Below are 20,219 nucleotides of genomic sequence, written 5' to 3'. Positions count from 1 at the left end.
GTTGGTGTTTTTGTTGCTGTTGAACCCAAGTCGTCATGTCGGACACATGGAGCAACATCCAGGCGCACAAAAAGCAGCTGGACTCTCTGCGGGAGAGGCTGCAGCGGCGACGAAAAGACCCAGCGCAACTGTCCGCGGGTACGTGCAGACAGCGGGTACAAGCGGGGCGGCAAATACAACGACTGTTTTTGTCAATAAGTTACCAAAACCCGAAGATATTTGGACTGATTTCAACTGAAGATGTCCCCCTTTTTGCTTGATAAATGGCTTAAGCATCTAATCTATGATCAAAATTATTGCTGGTTAATTTTCAGTCAATTGATCAATGTCCTAATCGATTCAGATGTAATAATTTGCTGTGGACCTGCCTAACTATATGCGATTTGAAATGCCAATCTGTGCTTCACAGCAGCAGCAGTGTAAACTGTTCTTTTTTTTGGTTTGTTTTTGTTTGTTTTTTAAATACATATCTAAAAAGCAAAACCTCACAGCCAGATGAAATAGGTATAATAGAAATAGAGTAGAAAAGTTTTTATGTCATTCTTAACTTGACGTGATCACAACTCTAAATTATGAGAACTGTCAAATGGCAATTTTGGGTCTTTGAATCCTTTGATCAAATGAGGCTGTTAAGTTATGAAAAACTCTTTTAATTTGATATATAAATGATTTAGAAGGCACTGTCTCGCTTAAAAATCTTTTTCAAAATTAGGGCGTTCATCAGTCTCACTTAGCTTATTTCTTAACCTCTGTTGTCCCCTCTCAATGTAGATAGTGGAGGCAGCACAGACGGTTCCACAGCCAGGAGCGACAGCCCTGCTCCGTCAGCTCCGTTCACCTCTCAGGAGGAGACAGAAAAACCCCCAGACCCCGAACTGGAGAAGAGGCTGCTGGGATATCTGTCTGATCTGAGTCTTTCAATGCCTACAGACTCTCTCGCAATCACAAATGAACTCAACAGTGTGAGTCTTTGTTTGTGTTTTCAAGAGTTTTATATAGAAAAGTGATGTTATGGCCATCTTGGCTGTATCCTACTGACAACTTAATATTTCTGTCTTTTTAATTCTTCATCTTCTATTTGATTGTCTCTCCCAGTCTGAATCAGCTGTCACTCACGGGTGCATCCAAAGTTTGCTGCTCAAATTCTCAGCTCAGGAGCTCATCGAGGTGCGGCAGTCCACCTCAGCCTCTTCTTCTACATCCTCTTCCTCCGCACCCTCCTTCACAGTCGTCATAGCCGTTGACCACACAAAACTATGGGCTATGATCGGGTCTGGGGCTGGAGCCCAGAGGACTGGAGTCAAGAGAAAAGCAGAGGACCAAACCCACAACAAAAGAGCTGCAGGATTCTCGCCCTCGCTACAGAGCTCTGCTTCCCCGCCACACTCGTCCACCACCTCTCTGACGCCGGCTTCCTCGTCACAGCTGGCAGGGCCTTCGGCGTCAGGGAGTGGAGCTGAGAAGAAGAGCAGGAACAGTAAAAGCCAGTCGTCTCATGTGGACATGGAGATTGAGAGCCTCTTGAACCAACAGTCCACGAAAGAGCAGCAGAGCAAGAAGGTAAGAGGGATGATTATCATGACCAGTTAAATTTTCAACCCCTCATAATAAAAGCAGGAGAGTCTGGAAGTGTGGTTACTGTTATGGCATCATGTGAATGTTACTTGTGTGTAGGTGAGCAGAGAGATTCTGGAGCTGCTTAATGCCAGCACAGCCAAGGAGCAGTCCATCGTGGAAAAGTTCCGGTCCCGTGGCCGAGCTCAGGTCCAAGAGTTCTGCGATCACGGGACCAAAGAAGAGTGTATACGCTCTGGGGACACACCTCAGCCGTGCACCAAGTTACACTTCCGGTCAGTGTTCCTCAGCATCCTTTTTGAACTTCATTTGTCTGTATTTACGTCACCAGACATGATGACATCCTTTTATCAGAAACTTCACAGCAGATATATGAGACTGTACAGGCCTGCACTGGACGTTCTTTGGCTTTATTCTGGAATTAACAATCTACATGTAACACACACACTCACAAAACAAAAATGAATTAAAATAAAACAAACAATAAATAGCATATAACACAAACAAGTTAGTATGATTTATTTTTGCAGTGGCCTTGGCTGCCCCAGTCTTAACAACGACGACTGCTGTGCCTCTGCTACATTAAAGATTTAAGAGAAAGTTGTTAATTGCAGATTATTTATGGTCTATATAACTGATTTTACAAATGGGACATTCTTACTTCGGTACTGCATACATCTACCCATCACTCCACCTGTTTTTAAAAACTGTGCAGATTCTAAGTATCGCACCTAATTTAGATAAATAATAAATTGAAATTGAAATTCAGCGTTTAAGAAATACTCAGTTTGACCTGAGGGGGGCGCTGTAATTAAGGTAAAGAAGGATAATGCAGCTTTTTACTTGCATCTGTCTAAAAAAATACAGTATGTTGCATTTCTCCTCATACGAAATCATTTTTTTCCACGGCAGTACTCTCCAACTTGGTGTTCAGGACCTCACAAAGGAGACACAAGATAAAGCTATGGGATTATAAAATGAATAATGAGATATTAAACACATATTCTGCAACGCAAAATTTTGTCAGATGTTTCTATAATCATTGTTTTCTTGGGAAATAGTGGATGATTTTATTCTGTCAGGCTTCTAAAAATAATTCAAATAACAATCTGAGGGGGGGAAATCATTTGTAAGTCAATACATACTGTTTTATATCTTTGCCTTTTTATACTTTAACTTTTGTGGATTTTCATTCAAACCTGAAGTTGTTGAAATAAATGACATTACACAAACATGTGTAAACAAACAAACAAGCTGTTTTACTATGTGATGTATATTTCCTAACTCAGTCGCATCATCAACAAGCACACAGACGAGAGCCTTGGCGACTGCTCCTTCCTCAACACGTGTTTCCACATGGACACCTGCAAATACGTCCACTATGAGATCGACAGCCCTCCAGAGGCCGAGGGGAGCCTGCTGGGGCCCCAGGCGGGCACCACAGAGCTCGGCCTCCACGCAGGAGACGCTGACAGCAACGTGGGCAAGCTGTTCCCTTCACAGGTGAGAAAGAGGGTGGAGAGGTGAGGAGAGAAGATGGGGTAGGATAGCAAGAAGTAGATGGATGTTGATATTTTTGTTTGTATTTTCGATTCCCAGTGGATCTGCTGTGATATCCGCTACTTGGACGTTTCCATCCTGGGTAAATTTGCCGTGGTGATGGCCGACCCTCCCTGGGATATCCACATGGAGCTGCCCTATGGTACACTGACTGATGACGAGATGAGAAAACTCAACATCCCCATCCTGCAGGACGATGGCTTCCTCTTCCTCTGGGTCACCGGCAGGTAACTAAAACAACCCTGAACAGTTTCAAGCATATGGCTCAGGTCATAGACCTTGATGTTACTTTATATCCCATAGATGTGGGTTATAGATGTGGTAAAAGCTAGTGATTGGCTCCTTGATATCCAGGAATTTAGCAGTTTCTCTGTGTTTAAGTACGTTTGGAAGGATTGGAACCTAGGTTAACAGGGAGGCCTAGTTCTCCATTTGACCAGCCATCTCACAACAGGGAAGTTTACCATGTGTCCACCCACAATGTGGTGTCCTATAATGTCAGGATGTCCTTGACTAAGCACTAAAACATCTGGTTTGCGACGAAGAACATAAACTACAAATCTAAAGAAAATATTTTTTTTTTTCAGCTGTGACTTTTAGTTTTTTGCCAAGGTCACAACTGACATCTGACGCAAGTGACGAAATGTAGCTGAACCAACATCGAGACTGTGTATACTAGAATTTATTTCCCATTTTCTGAAAAAAAAAAACAAAAACGAAAAGCCATACTATTTTCCCATTTTTTTCAATATTTTTTTCCCCAAAAGGTTAAAGCTTACTTAGTTAAATCAAGTATTACTAATGGGATTTATAATATCTAAGATTATTTAGTCCACAAAATTTTTTATACAGGTTGAATCTGCATAGTAATGCATTTATAAGAGTAGGCAGGGTCCTGGTTCTGCACCTCCAAATTTTGTTTGCTCCAACTCATCGCTTGCCCTGCTCCTCTTCTTACAGGGCTATGGAGTTGGGCAGAGAGTGCCTCAGTCTTTGGGGGTAAGTCTTTCCTTTCCTCCCACCATCAAGTCCTCATTTTTTCTGGAATCCGTTTGATTTCGAGTCTAATTTATTTGCTTTTTTTTGTCGCTTCATTTTCCTCTGTCAGTTACGAGCGTGTCGATGAAATCATATGGGTGAAAACCAACCAGCTCCAGAGAATCATCCGCACCGGGAGGACAGGCCACTGGCTGAACCACGGCAAGGAGCACTGTCTGGTATGTTTACATGCCTCTGTTCTTGTACACCATCTTTATATACTGTATTTTAATCTGTCTCTGTTATATGTGCATGAATTTACTCAGCTCCAAGCTTGAGGAATCTTGCCTCTTAAAGATTCTACTTCCTTTATTTTAATTTTTGCTCTCTAGAGATGCCGTGCCACAGCAAGAAGGTGTTTTGGAGCAAAATACTGAGCTGTTACTATCTCATTTTTTCGAACGTGGCTGCAAAAGTGTCTGATATAGGTCTACAATGTAAAGGGTACCAATTGATTTGTTTCTCTTCAGGTGGGGGTAAAGGGAAACCCTCAGGGATTCAACAGAGGTTTGGACTGCGATGTCATCGTGGCTGAGGTACGTGGCTTTATCTTATCTTATCCCTATCTTATCCCATATGACTCCTTCAGCATGGAAAGTTTGTTTCATTAAACTCTGCACGCTCCCTCCCAGGTCCGCTCCACCAGTCACAAACCAGATGAAATCTATGGAATGATAGAAAGACTCTCGCCCGGCACCAGGAAAATTGAGCTGTTTGGTCGACCCCACAACGTCCAGCCCAACTGGTAGGACACAGCCATGCAGTAAAACTAACTTTACGACATATTATACATGTGCTGATTGTGCCTTTTTTTTTAAACTTTTGTTTCCCTTCTAGGATAACTCTGGGAAACCAGCTTGATGGCATTCATCTTTTGGATCCCGAGGTTGTGGCTCGGTTCAAGAAGCGTTATCCAGACGGCGTCATCTCTAAACCCAAAAACATGCAGTGATGAGATCATCTCTGGTCACAGGTCTGGAGAAGTTTGTCTATAAATTAGTTCTGTTTATTTTTTTATACCAGTGAACTAATTTTTTAAAATAAATATTGTTAACAAGATACATTGTCTGTATCTTGGTTAAGAAATGAAACCACATGAGAAAGTAATGTGAATTACTTTTGGAGCAATGTTTTTAATCACTTCTACACATTAATGTATGTGATCCCCATATTTAATGCTGCAAAATTTCACATTCACCATCAGTGAAAACACAGGATGATTTTTTAATGTACATTGTTATTATTTTGTTAGTAAAGAATAAAGATACTTTTCTTTTGACGTACTGTGGATTTGAATAACTGATAATTGGTTGTGCATCCAAGGACAAAAACATGGACGTTTCAAATTTCAGCAGGTTTTTCACAGTCATATGGGGCCAGGACTTACATTCACATCTGTTCATTTTAGGCAAATGCAGAACCCGGTTCATCCTAAAAATATGCACTTAAGGTTTGTTAAAAAGTCACCACATTTTACCATCAAATGCAACCAGGAGTGTTTTTAATTATAAAAATATAAACAAAAAGAAATGAACGAGCTGAAGCCAAGTATGACTCACAAAATACCTAACAGAAATGTAATTGCTGTGCAGCCTAGTTTCCTTTATGCTTTTCCAAAGAGGAAGTAACTAGAGGCAGCTGCTGAACATCCTCAAAGCTGCAAATATAATACAAAGTGTCAACATGACCCCTATGCATTTGTGCTAGGAATAGGGTTAATTTATTTAAAAAAGCAAATTCTTTTTCTGTTTTGTTTTATTTCACTGTTACTGTACAAGGTTTTGTGTCTCACAGCAGGATTAAAAAGTGAACCCAGTCCTGGTTAGAAAGAATGTCAGCATTGGGTCTAAAAATAGGATTCACTCCTGATGATGACTGCTAACCATGATATATAAATGGAGATATTCATCATCATATGCTTCATCCTGCTTTATGAAACAACCCTATGGGCCATGATATCATCTCCAAATTGGGAAAAAGAAAATTCCATAAAGGTTGTCAGAAAAAAAAGAATAAGTAATTAAACACCCCCCCCCGAAAAAAAGGAAAAACGAAAAAATAATGCACTTGTTGGTAGTGAATGCTGTAAACAAGTCTCTATGTTGTCTTCTCTTTCTTCAGTATTCTGTCCATTTGGGCAGTGGATCCACCCCATTGAGTCGTCTGAAATCTTAATGCACTGGGACTGGAAACCCAGTCTGTTTCAGTATGTTTTCCCCTGTCCCTTGTTGAATCCGATTAATCATCCAGAGTTCTTTGTTGGTAGCAAGGTCTGAGGGGTTACAATGCAAATTCTGGCCTGTTCTCAACTACTGTTGATCACAGTAGTTGGATACCGGAGTCCTTTTATCTCCTCTGCAGCCCCCCCGTCCTCTTCAGTAGGTGGCGTCCACTGCATTGATGTTGCTGTCCAGCTGGTGTCTGAAAGACAGCCTGGCCTTGGTGGAGAAATAGATTTGGGAGCCCCGACTGAAGCTTCCTGCTCCTTCGCTGTCACTACCCCAGGAGGTCGTGGAGGACAGACGGGGCTTCGTCTCCTCTGTGGGAACTGAGGAGTTGAAGATAGAAAGTCAGGCTTGATCAGGCCTTACTATCATGAAATGGCTGTTTATTTGGTTTACATTTGAATTTCTTGAATAGTCAGACTGTAGTTGCTCCTCACCTGTGGCTGGGGGGCCTTGCCTGTTCTTGCAGCGCTCTTTACAGCGTCTGTAGAACGGAAAACACTGCAGCATCTTTACACCCATGACAGAGAGTTCTGTAAAGAGAGGAGAGGGAACAGATACATAAAATATAAAAAAGGTGGTTTAAAAAAAAAAAGTAAAAGTAAAATTCAACAAAAAAATTGTCCATTTAATGCACAGCGTTTCCTTTGAGAGAGGAAAACAGACTAAGCCAACTCCAACAGTGACAAAATTTCTCTGAAATATGAAGCAAACGCTACGTTAAAACACACAATACAACATTTCCCTCGTCACACTGACAGCACATCTGAGTGTCCAGGACTGCTGACAGCTCATCATCGCCTCACCAGGTCACAGTAGAATGGAATTAGGATCCTGTACTTCGGCGACATGATAGCCTAATGTAAGCTGACAATATCACTGAGTGGCACGGAGGCCCTGGCATGGAGGCCCAGCAGCCAGCCAGTCAGCAACTATTTACAGTACCATCATCACCGTCCTGCACACTGTCTAATCCTGGAAAAGGACGTCAATGGGCTACAGCAGCCAGAGAAAATGATAAACCCTCGACTGACACCCAAACACAGATTACATAGAGGTCATCTGATGTATGCATGCAGACAATTGGATACCTCAGCTGAAGCTATGGTTTCTATTGGAAGAAGGCTGACAGCTTTTTTTCCCCCCAAACAATTCCCTCTCAGCCAGCTATTACGCTTTGCATTGTGGGCTTCCATTCAACCTGCAGAGTCAAGCAGGACTTAGACAGTAGCTGATTTACATTCTTTTTGACAATAAAGCTCCACTTAACCTCGACCTATCCTACTGCAGGTCTCACATCTAGACCCCGATCTGCCCTGAACACACGGCCAGGTTTTGATTTAACGCCGCAGGTTATGTAAATCTGATTGACTGAGAAACAAGTAAATCAAATTCATAATTTCCCTGAGGATTGTCCTTCTATTTGTGGCACCGCTGAGCGATGAGATAAAGTCAGGGCCACACAACAGTGCTGTGCTGTATTTGCTTAGAGGGGGGAAAAAAAAAAGGTATTTATTTTAGTCTAATCGGGTTAAGAAATAGGTCAGGGGAAGTGGAGCAGAGCGAGGAGATGGATCTCAGCAGTTTCTATTGTAATTGTGCTAATGGGTAAAAAAAAAACAAAGAAAAAGTTGTGTAGCTTTAAAGCTTCATCCGCATATTAGTTAAACTTTCACATATAACTTTACGTGGTGAAACATCAGTAGTCTCAGACACAGTCTAATAAAGTCTTATTCCAGGTGAAGAAATGCATAACACAATATATAAAACATTTAATAAGGCCTTCCAACATAAAAAAAAAGACTTAAATGGCTCATGGGTTATGACAGGAGGTCATAAATTGTTGGATGACAGGATGGGATGGATGGTTTTATACAGAAACACAGATTTTTTTATTTTTATTTTAAAAAAAACAACCCTGTCTTTTATAAAAATGAGAGAAAACAAAAAAAGTGTCTATCCAGGGGAGGGGCCAGAGAGAGGGCCAGGGGTGGCAAAACCACAAAGAGTTGCTAAACAACTACAGTGATGTGAAACGACCACAAAGAAGAGAGAAAGGACCTCAAAGAGATGCCAAACAAGACAAAAAAAATGGCCACAGAGATGCAAAACGACCACAAAAGACACGAAACAAGACGCAAAAGGAGCACAAGGAGAAGCAAAACAACTACTATATGAATATATATTATACAGATATATATATACACACACACATATATAGGTATATAAATTATTTCTGTACAGGGGCCTATTATCTCAAAAAATTCTATTTTAAAAAAAAATGCCAATTAGTCGAAAATAATTCAACTCTACAGCAGAATTTCCAACAGGTTTCCACAAAATCCTCCCGACAGCGTCTGTTGTAAACCGCTTACCTCGTCGATCTGATGGGAAAACCCACCAGTGTGATAATCCACTGAGCCCCAATGTTCATTAATCACAGGGTGAAAGGTTTGGATATCTGATCACAAACAGTGAACTGTGATTGCAACACAAAGGAGAACAGTCCTGGGCTAACATCTTTTTCCCTTTTTTTTTTTTCCTCTCTCTCTCTTTTTTTTTTTTTTTTTTCACTGTTTACTGCCAATTTCTCGTGCTGCTTGGCTCAGTGAGGCAATTTCATGGAGACGTGACGGCTCACACATACACACAGAGTCACGGAGCTGCTGTAGCACGTTGCAGACAAGCCGGAAGCGAGACCAGTGTCCAGTAAGTGAAAAAACTCTTGTGTCTCAAATTTCACAGTTTCTCCGTTTCTTAACCATCTAATGCACCTCCCTCCTCGGTTTCACTCAGGTGTGTCTCTGAAATCCTATCCCATTTACAGACACAGTGAATCCATTATGGTGGGCTCAGTTTAGGGGTTCTGCCAGTAATATGAGAACTCACAGTATAGCACACATTGTAAAGAAGAAAGAACAGGGTTTTTCCCCATCTAGTTTGAAGGAGTACGCTCGCACAGAGATTAAGAAATTCTTTCTGTTTTAATAACTCAGCAAGCATACGCTTTTTCCTCGTCAAAACTGGTGTGCGAAGGGGTTCACGCACACACAAACACACAATATTGAGGCCCCGGTCAGTGGTGAGGAATTTTGGACCGTGGTCATGATCGGTTGTTGGGGCCTGGCAGCACACAGCAGCCTGGGAGCCTGGAGGAGGAAAAAAAACAACCTCAGATGGCAAACGCGCACGCACACAAACACACACAAACACAGACACACACACACACACACTCACAAACAGTACCCACACTGACCACTGAAAGAAAAACGAGGGGAAGAAACAGATAGGAGGTTAAGGACAAAGAGCGGAATGCAGAGAAGATGGTGACAAAAATTATAAACAGAAGGCTGGGGAGGGTAAGGAATGAAGATGTGGGTGAGAAAAGGAGGGATTCTGGTCTGAACCTGTGCCTTGAACCTCTTTTTCTCTTCATGCAGCTGACGCGAGCGATGTGCGGCCCCTGAATGATACTCTTTTACTTGTTCAATCAGTGGTGACCTGCTGATGGAGCTGGAAACTTGCGCGACCCCTCCAGAGAAGCATTAGTGAGTTGCTCTTGGCTCGAGACCTACTGTCTGTGTTTTGTCACGTGTGGCAGCTTTTCATCACTTTTAGTGCGTGTTTGAGCATGTGTGTGTTTGCGTGGAAGTCTGTGGGACATTTAAGCTACTTAAACATGCCCGCTGAACGTGACCCCTACAAATATTTCCCATTTTTACACATCGCTCAGAGTTTTCTAATCGGCAAACCGCCTCACCAGCCTCGTCTGTCCACACTCAGCTCCTTATCAGCTTTGAGAACAGTGTTTAAATAAACAGAAGAGCGCACACGCTTACGGTAATGCTGTAAGAATCTTCCCACAGCTCCACATTTCCACACGACCACCCCTTTTTTTTTAGAGTCAGTACCTGGGGCTTTATGAAAAAGGCCAGGCCTGTGTCACTGCCCTGAGCACAAGGCTCCACACACGCCTGCCAGGCTGGATGACGCACACACTCTGTGCGTGTAGACCCGCACGGGTGTGCTTTTAGCCATTAGGAGCAACATACAATCCTCTTCCATTCATGTTCATCTCAGACACTGGAGAAAGCAGCTTTTAGGTGTCTCTAGAGCTTTAACACAACAGACTGACCAAATAATGGCAATAATATAGGTTATTGTCATTAATGGAAAATGATCAAAGTACATTTACTTGAGTTCTATGCTTTAGTACTACTTGTTCTTCCATTGAATGCTACTTTATACCCTTGCTTCACTCCATATCGGGTGCAAATGTACTTTTTTCTGCACTGCCTTTATCTGACAGCTGCTAATTTTGCTGATAAACATTTTTACAAACAAAACGTATTTTCAGCTTATAAAATATCAGGTGTTGTCTTAGTTTACGCTACCCGGCAAAAAAATTAACTAGTTAATCTTTAGCGCCACCATGACCAGCTACATATTCAAAATGTTGCTTGTGTGTTAATGCATCATTCAAAACATAATCCATTGCTATAACTGGTGCAACAGTTTACTATAGTAACACTCGTCTCTCAAACGTGTCTGTAATTTTACTTAAGCATAAATTTGAAAACCGGTGCTTTTAGGGACTGTGTGAAAATTATTGCTGAACCCTAAGTCCTCCACAGAGTGAACACTCCTCTTGACGTCGGGCCCATCAAAGTAACCTGAGAGGGAAAAAATTGGCACGTGTTTAATCGTGTACCTCGATTCAAACCAAGCTATGAAACTGGATGGAACTCCCGATTCGCGCCACCTTTGTAAACCGTGCATCCTCCACATCTGCACGTGGGGGGAAAAAAGTGCGTCTCTTTGAGTCGCAGTGCAAGTGAAAGTTGCCTCCTCGTCGCAGCTACTTACCGCATGTAACTATTAACTCTACTGAAAGGGGAAGCTGAAATAAAATGTGAATTTAGGATGACGCAGGAATTAAAAACCCCTCCCCTGCTCTCCAGAAAAAAAAAAAACAAAACAATATCCTCCCCCTTTTCTCACCCCCTCTACCCTTAATCATTTTCGTACAGTCCCTCACCTGTAACTGTGGTATTATCACTCTTACCTAAGCAAAGAAACTCAGTTTACCTCTTCCTCCACAGCTGGCTTTGCACATTTTGTCCTACTGACACACCTCCAGTTCCCACCGTGAGAGGCGTGTAACTTTCTCACCAAATCGTCTGCTGCCCCCCCCCCCCCCCCCCGAGGATGATTGACTAGAGGGCCGAACCTGGTGATACTTCAGTGGTGCCAATTACACGGGCAGACCGGACCGTTAGGAGAACAGCAGCTGATGTATTCAAGCGTGCAGGACAAAGTTTCCCACTGACAGTAGCACAGCAGACCAGACGCGCGTATGTATGATCGGGAACGCTCCTACTGACACACCTCCTGCGCCAAACCCCCCCCCCCCAAAAAAAGCAAACCCTGACTCTTGAGCTGTTTTGAAAAGAGAGGCCTACATGCCAAGTGTATCATTTATTCTTACCTTTCATTTCGCATAATCAGAGCTTTTAGAAATCCTGAGCTGCAGTCTTATTAAAAAAAAAAAAACTTTGTCACTCACGGTTTAAATACGTTAAATGGCAGTTTACCTACCTGGTGGAATAAGCTTGTGGACACGCAGTTGGGGGGGACGGACGGACGGATGTTCTCGATAACTTCCCAGCGCCGACACCTCTATTCTCCCTTCCCTCACTAAAATGCGCCTCGGTGCCTGCAGCCGCCCGGTTCCGCGCGTCCTGGTGCGCCCTCACTGGCAGCACGGAAAGGTTTTTCTGAGGCGCGGAGCGACTGAACTTTAAATAGCTAATCCCCGGAGCATGGCCAGTGAGTGGAAACGCCTGCTTTCTCCCTCCCTCTGAGCTCCTTCCCTCGTTTTCTCCCTCTCACCCCTCCCACACGTACATACATACACGCCGTACACGCTTTCTCCTGCGCGCCCTGCTTTGTTTTGCCTCCGCACATTTGTTGAAATGTAATCAGAAATAGCCTGGGGGTGTATAAATAGCCTCTCCTCCCTGTCGTGTTCCGGTCTTGATGGACAGATGTCGCATGGGCGCGCGGACTTACTCGTCAAAATCACGAATCAAGGCGACCTGGCCTCTCAAACCTATGACCAAGAGGGAGGTGATCGCCTTCCAACAGCAGACTCATTTGTCCTTGCTCCCTGTAAAAGTGCATTAATCACAGATGAAGTGATCTCTTAACCTTATTCTGATTCATGTAAGGAGTTTGTCCTTCCCTCGCTGTCCTCTTTAGAGAGGCCAGAGGTCACCACAGTAGGCTGTTATTTTTAAAAATATTTCTATTTTTTTTCAACTGTTTATTTTTTTTTTTACTCCTCTCCTATATTTAAATGTATTTTCATATTCTAGTGGTTGTACGAGTTCTGGCAGCGCTTTTCTTTTTCTTTTCTTTTTCTTTTCTTTTTTTTGTGGTAAGGCACTTTGAGCTATTTTTAATATGAATCGTACAACATAACAAAGATGCTATATGAATAACACCATTTATCACCATTATTATTACTATTATCATTATTATGGAACTATGTTATACTTCTTAATCAGCAAATCTAATTGCCAAACAACTGCACATGTGACATCCAGGCCCAGGAACAAAACAGATGACAGAAATAAACTTTGCTCAATGACAATGTGACGCAATGGACATTAAATCAGACATAACGTGATGCTTTAATGATGTGAAAAGAAAGGGAAGAAGGCTGGGATGGTGGACGGGCACACGCTGTACATTACTTTCTCCTCACGTTAGGTCCCACTCGAGCAAACAAAATTCAAGTAGGTTTTTCTCTTATTTAACCACAAACACAACTTTGGCACGACCTTCACCGCAATGTCTTTTTTACTGGCTATTCGCCAAAACGCACGAGTGTGGGCAAAACACATAATTTGCCTTTTTAAAAATGTGAATATGAGACAGCAGCAGTAGCGTTGGAGCGATGAGCTGTGGCGGAAATCTCCGTATCCTGTTAGATTGAGAGGGTTTTAGGCTGAAGTGGATCAAACCTACCGAGAAGAATTAACTGGCAATAGTTTCAGATACCTTGGGTGATGGTGGAAGCTGTTTCATGCCTCTCTCTGTCTCTGATTTCTTGTCCATGCAAATGTTCCCACGGAACCCAGAATCAATTCTCGTTCTTTGACAGCCTTAACAACTCAATCTAGGGGCAGAGATCCCACATCTGAATCAACACTGACATGTAATCGCCTCTTTCTTGGCTCGTGTCATGGAAACCTGTTCAACGCTTTGAAATATTATCACGAGAGCCGTACAACACGACAAAAAAGTGCTTAAACATAACCCTCTCGGGCAGGTAAATTATGCTTTTAAGGAATAAAAGTGTGGTCAGATGTCGCTTCCTTGTCACCTTTAAGGCTTATTGTGGTGAGATCATTGGTTGCAGGGATTTGGCCTGGTGGAAAATTACCCAGATGAGCTCTCAGAGTGAGTCCGAGCCCCGCTGGTCAGTCTGTGTAACAGCAGGCGCACTTCTAAAGCTGTTCCTGTGCGGTGCAGTAGGGATTTATCCACAAGTAAATGAGCCATTTTCACATTGTCGGATGTCAGTTTTGTGTAATCCATACAGTGTGATCCAATGAGGGCGGATATGTACAGGATGCAACCAGATCAAGTTGATGGTTTGTGTCTCATTGTACAGTCCAGCAATAGTCAGGGTAAAATTAGTGGGGATTCATTTTGTGGCTTGTTTGATGTTCAAAGGCCAAAAGCAACAGATTAACAAAGGCTTAAAAACTCGAAACTTCACAGATTCTTTGAATCGGATTTCATATGCCACATACACAATAAGTGGTCATTATTTTTTATCACTTTACTGCTCCAAATCTACATGATGTGCAAGGTGGCTGCAGTTTGTTATGTCAGACCAGTTTTTCTTATGTGAGTTTTTAATCACAGTGTAAGTGGGGGGGAAAAAAAAAAAAAAAAAAAAGATTTAATGTGATTTCAAATCCTAGATTTTGCCTAAACTCTGTGGCACTCGTTTTAGTGCCCCGTGTACCAAACTGCAAACCAAGATAAAAACTAAATTAGGCTGCAAAGGGAACATGAGTTAGATCTGGGTTTTGTAGTGAGAGGGAGACATTTCCGAAAACTGATCTTTAACAATCTGTCAGTGTCGATAAGAGGTCACTTCTCCGATTGTTGCACGTTTTATGGCAGCTTCAAAATCTCTGCCCTCTGTGTGAATGTCCAGATTTACACCTGTGGATGTGGGCGAAGGACAGACGTGCTTGAGTGGGACACTGTCTCTAATTTTAAATCTGCCCTGTGTGGATGATTAACAGCAGGACGGCAGACTTGGACATAAGAAGTTGTACAAAGTTATAGTTGTGAATTAAACATACAAAAAAAAAAAAAAAGAAAGAAAGAAAAAGACGGAGTTGATTTCCAAGTATAGAAATCAAATCAAATTGTTATTAGTCCTAAGTGATTAACTTAACCTTCTTATTGCTCACTGGGCACCGTTTTAGTCCCATGCAAGTAGAACTTTGAATCTATTTTAGAGTGATTTTCTTCTTGACAAATTTAATTCTATTGTCATAAACTGAAAACTGTGAATTATGGAAGCGTGTTAAACAACAGCCCCTTTTCTTTTTTTTTCTGCAGCAGGTTCCAAACTTGCACTGAGGCTGCTGTCATGCCTTCACACGAAGTTAAGTGGTCCCTGTGCAGTGTTGCCTCTGTACATTCACACACTCGTTCCTCTCCTTGTAAGGTGAAGAGTTTCCCTGCCAGGCTGCTGGTGGCCTGAACATGATTATGAGGCAACACAGTAGCTTCCTGCGAGTCAACGAGGAGGCTAAGGTATCAGGAACTGAGCGACTCCCACTGTCCCATTGGCCTCAAGTGCCATTGTGATATCAGAGACCTGTAGCAGGGGGAAGGGGACAAGCTAGATGGCGAGTGGAAAGTGACATTGCCATAATACTGACATCATCCCTTGTGAATTTGATGTCCCTCTGGTAATTTAATCCCTCAGTGGCACTACTCCACTGGCCGGCAGACAGGAATAGCAGGGCTGTGGACGTGCAGCAGGGACATAGACAGAAAAAAGAAAGAACAAGAGACACAGAGAGAGGGTCACGTGCATGGCTCCAACTCAAATCATTGACCCAAAGTAAGAGGTATGGATACACAGTATGTCTCAGAAGTATAGACAAAGGGGAGTATAATTTGCTGTAGCTCAGTTGGTAGACTGAGTTAGCCAGAAATTGCTCCTCATTATGCATGTGGGGGGAAAAATGCTCCTTGACTTGACTTGGCAGAAGCATCTGCCGCATGGAAAAAAAATGCAATAAAGTTTCAAAAATAGAGCGATGCAATCAACCCACAACCCTTGAGACTGTACATGGATGTTAAAAAGACAGTGGCGGTTTGCTCAAGGGGTAAATCTTAGGATGCACTTAAGATAATGGTGAGTTTGAAAAGAGGAAAGAAAATTAAAAAATAATGATTTTCACGTTTATAGGTCTTCATCAGGGGTCAGAGCTGGAGAAAAATAGTCAGTTATGACAAAAAGTATACCAAGGACATCAGCCCCAAAGTTGCACATGCTGTATGTATTATGCACAGATTGTTCTGTGTTAAAATAAATGTTTCATAAAAAGGTCCTGGAATCAGTTTTCTCACTCAGGCCTCACAATATAACATTGCATCAAGTTAAAAATATTTATCTTAGGAGGCATGTGTGTTTGTGGTTTAGTGTTCGGTTACTTTTTATCTTTGTATGGTTTAAGTCACTGGTTTCCAACCTTTTCAGCTTGTAACCCTCAGACATAGCCAAACATAAGAAAAGTCAGAAAAAATAAGCACTATTTTCTGTAGCTTGATTTTTTTTTTTTCCCCACTATTCTTTCCTGTCTTGTTATTCATTGCACAACCCTTTAGATTTGTACAGTGGCCCTTTATAGAATCCTGGCCCCTGGGCTGAAACCCCGTGGTTTAAATTCTAAGAGTCTTGCGAGATGATTTCTTTTCTCCCGCCAGCTTATTTACTGCAGAAAGTCATGATCTTACATTGCATCACACAAAGGTTTAATAGGGTAGTTTACGCCGAGAGTTTCTCAGTTTATGAGCTGTGAGAGCTACAAACTGTGTTTGTGCATTGTCTCACGTCCACCTAATGACATTTAAATCAAGGCTGATTTGATTTTAAAATGCTTTCGTGCCTCTGAGACAAATAACCTAATGACTGCTTGGCCCTGCAGTGATTTTTAAAGAAACTTTTTCTGCCTAGAGTTCATGCTTTACTGCAGAGCAATAAACAGGACCGATGCTAAAAAAGTGTCCCCAGCTCTTACTCTTCGGCCTGATATCTTTAATATTCCACAATCTATAAAATCAGAGACCAATTGAAATGCTGTGTAAACAAACTAAAATCAAGGCATTGTAGGCTCAAACCAGTCTAGTGTTCTGTGAATGTTTATTGCTCCCCACCCTGAGTCCATTTTCCCCTCTTGTCCCCTCCCTCAGACCTCCAGACATTCCCACACCCAGGGTTTTGTTGATTTTCTGTTGATGTTGGCATGCTTCTGTGGAGCCGGGACCGGGACTGGCTGGCTGAGGTCGCTCATGGCTGGTTCCAGCCTCTGTCAAAGTCCTTTATTCTCCTCAGTCTGCCTCTTCCTGTGTACAGTATGCCACTTATCTCATGCTTCTTTAACATGCCTTGTTTTTACGTCAGTAAATTCCTGTGCTTTTATTGCTCTCAGTGATTACATTAATCCTGAAGTGCACGGGGGAAGTCTAATCACAGCTGTATCCTACTTTGCATGCAAATCAGCTGATCATGCTGAATGTAGTACATAGACAATCTGAGGGCAAAGAACAGCAGACTGTCTTTACTTCTCCTCGGGCCTTTTCGCTCAAACATGTTTACAGAGTCTCTAATCTGACGTCAAAACAGTCCTCAAACAAATCATCATGGAGACTAAAAAAAAATCACATCTTTGTTCATGTCTTCACAGCATTACAGAAGCAGAGAGCATTAAAGGCAGCAAAGTTGGGGAAAAAGGGTCTACAAATCTCATGATGGTTGGCAAACTGCAAAACAGATAGGAAGGTTAATGTAATGCCTTTATGCATTTTAGGTTGATTATTTTACCTCAAAAAAAAACAACTGCCATAAAACCATAAATACCTAAAAAATGCAGATACTGAACTCTGCCTTTGGATAATCTTTACAGAATCTATGTGTGTATCTACTAACAAAATTTATTCTTATTCTATTTTTATTTCTTTTGGCCATTTGAACTAGTTTGTTTGAGAAAGTAAATTTCATTTGGATTATTTACAGTCCATAGCTTATAAGAACTGAATGTATCTGTGTGCCCGCCTTTCCATCTGCTATTAATATTTATATTGAAGTCAAATTGACTTAAATTACAATTGAATACATTTAAGTATGTGATGTAACGTTGGCTTACATCCACCACATTGCATGAATTCCAGAAAAGTCAACAGCTGAGACGGCAGTTACTGAGATGTGCTAAGATAGCTAGTTACCGTTAGCAAGTTTAAATGTGTAGTTACTGCCTTTTTCCGTTGTCGGACAGATTAGGGATATTGCTTTCTATATGCACGACTTGATTTAACCTACAATCAAGTCATACCAGACAACATACTAGCATGCTAGACTTAAACCCCTCGGCTCAATGCAGAGCAGGGCTCGTGGATTTTGCAACTTCGCGTCAGTTCTGCAACACTTTCTCCAGCTCAATCCACGTGTATGCTACCATTAAGCAATGATGCAGAAAAAAAAAACCAAAAAAAACCCAAAAGTGACACTATGTCTTGTTGGTAATAAGTGGTCCGAGTGTAAAATGTCATGTCTCAGTGTTATATGATGATATAGTTCCAGCAACACAGGCGCTGTCAGCATCTTTAAGCAATTGTTACCTCGGTAGAAAGTGTTCTTGCAAGCAGCTCAACTTAAATCAAGAACTGACAAAGATGCTCCATCTCCATATGATAATATTTTACTCTAAAAGGTCTTTTTCATTCGGCCGATCAACAAGCTCAGTATTTCTCAAAAACACATCTAAAAACAACAAATGCTGGTTACGGAGATGTTTAAAACTAAAAATAAATGGTTTTTTTTAAATTTAGGTAAAAAGGAAGAAACTTAGTAAAAGAACTGATCAAATCTGGACATAGTGATGACATTGTCAACTGCTCCCATACCTGCTGAATGTGCCTGACTGTGTACTTTGTGGCACGGCTCGGGTCATTCATAGTGTGGTTGATGTAATTACTGGGCGGTTGCGGCTGCTGCTGAGTTATCAGTTACGTGTGTCTGAGTCAAGACTTTGTGTTTGGTCACCGCTTACAGCATGACTGTTGCCTTTGCATGAGGTTGTGGTTGTTGGTGTGTTGCGAAGACCTCGGGGTACAGACAACACAGCACAGACGGGATTTCGTACAAGCAGCAGCTTCATTTAAAGAATATAATGTTATCATCCTGCTCAGAGTCATCTGCACTGTGGTCCGGCTCTGTCCAAAAGGTATTACAGTCCACACTGGCCAGTTCTGCTTCAGTGTCCTGTTTCGCTTTTGCCTTCGCTTTGTTATGTCAGTCAAGCCTTAAAAGAGCGGCTAAAGCAGGGAGGAGGGACTCATTTTTGGAAAAGGGGGTACATTTCTAAGTGATGGTCTCACCACAGGGTCCAAGTGAGTGCACAAGATAGATATAGCGGAGGAATTTTGTCTTTTTGACCCGTTGTATTCTTTCTTGTCCCTCTCCTCTCTGTTTTTTGGGAACCTTTCCCTCTCTTTTCAGTCTCCCTCAGAGCATGTGTGCACTTGCATCGGTGTTTGTCCAGCTCACCATTAAATAGCACTTTCTCTGCCTCTCTGGATCCTTTCAGAGTGGCTACGATTTGCATGAGAACTGGCTGAGAACGGGCCCCCTTCCCGTTTTCCTCCCTTTGTCCCACCATTCTTTTATTCCAGATTCTTCTCACTTATGCTCCTTCCTCACTTTGGGCTGTGTATAACGCCGGCCAATCAGTTAGCTAAGATGGTCATGCTGCTGGGCACAGGCCTTATTTCCACAGCTACATAATTTCCCTGAAAGTATGTGAACACGGGAACAGTCATAAATAATTTTACACTTGAAATTTGCAGCAGATTGTTTTGTTTCCGAGCCAAAGCACACAGAAATCTGATTCAAATGGTGACACACACAGATCTCATCCTGGCATAAGCTGTTAATAGAGAAGAGTGAAAAATGTTCCGTAAACATTATTAATGAGGCAATCGGGCCACTGAGTCAGGCGTAAATGTATTTATCCACACTGCCAAGGAGGCTTGGCTTTAGCGTTGAGCTGCAGAGCTTTGGGTTATTTGGTGGCTCCCAGGAGACTGTGTCTATATTTACCTAGGTGCAGCTCTGCAACAGGCTTTTAACTTGAAAGTTAGGTAACAATTACCACGAAGTCTCTCCATGGCAACAAAAGATTATGGGCTTAACCTGCACCTATGCAAACAGGCACCGGTACGGATTGTGTACTGTTTATGCAGCTGCAGTGTTCCCAGTGTCCACAGGGGGCGTCTGACCTTTGACACTGTCTCAGCGCACACCAATCCTGTTAGATCTGGCTGTCTGGCTGCGTAAGCACAGCATGGCTGACAGAGATCCTCACAGTGATCATTCAGAAGTTAGTCAATGGCACAGTTGGAGCAGAGGGTTCTGTAATAATCAGTGTGTGTGTGTGTGTGTGTGTGTGTGTGTGAGAGAGAGAAAGAGAGAGAGAGGAAAGCAACTTGACGACAGCAGCA

General features: G+C 42.3%; 2 protein-coding genes across 2 annotated transcripts; one reads left to right on the top strand and one right to left on the bottom strand.

The window, feature by feature from the left end:
• The first annotated feature begins 13 nt into the window (after window positions 1–13).
• Window positions 14–5,305, top strand: mettl3 (methyltransferase like 3). Its single transcript, XM_040140514.1, has 11 exons — window positions 14–138; window positions 772–962; window positions 1,096–1,560; window positions 1,675–1,850; window positions 2,865–3,078; window positions 3,175–3,362; window positions 4,096–4,134; window positions 4,244–4,352; window positions 4,644–4,709; window positions 4,806–4,918; window positions 5,011–5,305. The coding sequence occupies exons 1-11, from the start codon at window positions 36–38 to the stop codon at window positions 5,123–5,125; spliced, it is 1,779 nt and encodes a 592-aa protein (XP_039996448.1). The 5' UTR covers window positions 14–35; the 3' UTR covers window positions 5,126–5,305.
• A 132-nt stretch (window positions 5,306–5,437) lies between these two features.
• si:ch211-237l4.6 (uncharacterized protein LOC446130 homolog) lies at window positions 5,438–17,014 on the bottom strand. Its single transcript, XM_040141559.1, has 5 exons — window positions 16,924–17,014; window positions 11,997–12,149; window positions 9,404–9,547; window positions 6,836–6,931; window positions 5,438–6,721 (listed from the first exon to the last, which is right to left on the bottom strand). Exons 1-5 carry the CDS (start codon window positions 17,012–17,014, stop codon window positions 6,549–6,551), a joined length of 657 nt encoding a protein of 218 aa, XP_039997493.1. The 3' UTR covers window positions 5,438–6,548.
• Between the last annotated feature and the right edge of the window lie 3,205 nt (window positions 17,015–20,219).

The sequence above is a fragment of the Xiphias gladius genome, chromosome 12 (assembly GCF_016859285.1).
Source record: "Xiphias gladius isolate SHS-SW01 ecotype Sanya breed wild chromosome 12, ASM1685928v1, whole genome shotgun sequence".
Classification (NCBI taxonomy): domain Eukaryota; kingdom Metazoa; phylum Chordata; class Actinopteri; order Istiophoriformes; family Xiphiidae; genus Xiphias; species Xiphias gladius.
This window is presented reverse-complemented; position numbering and strand designations above follow the sequence as displayed.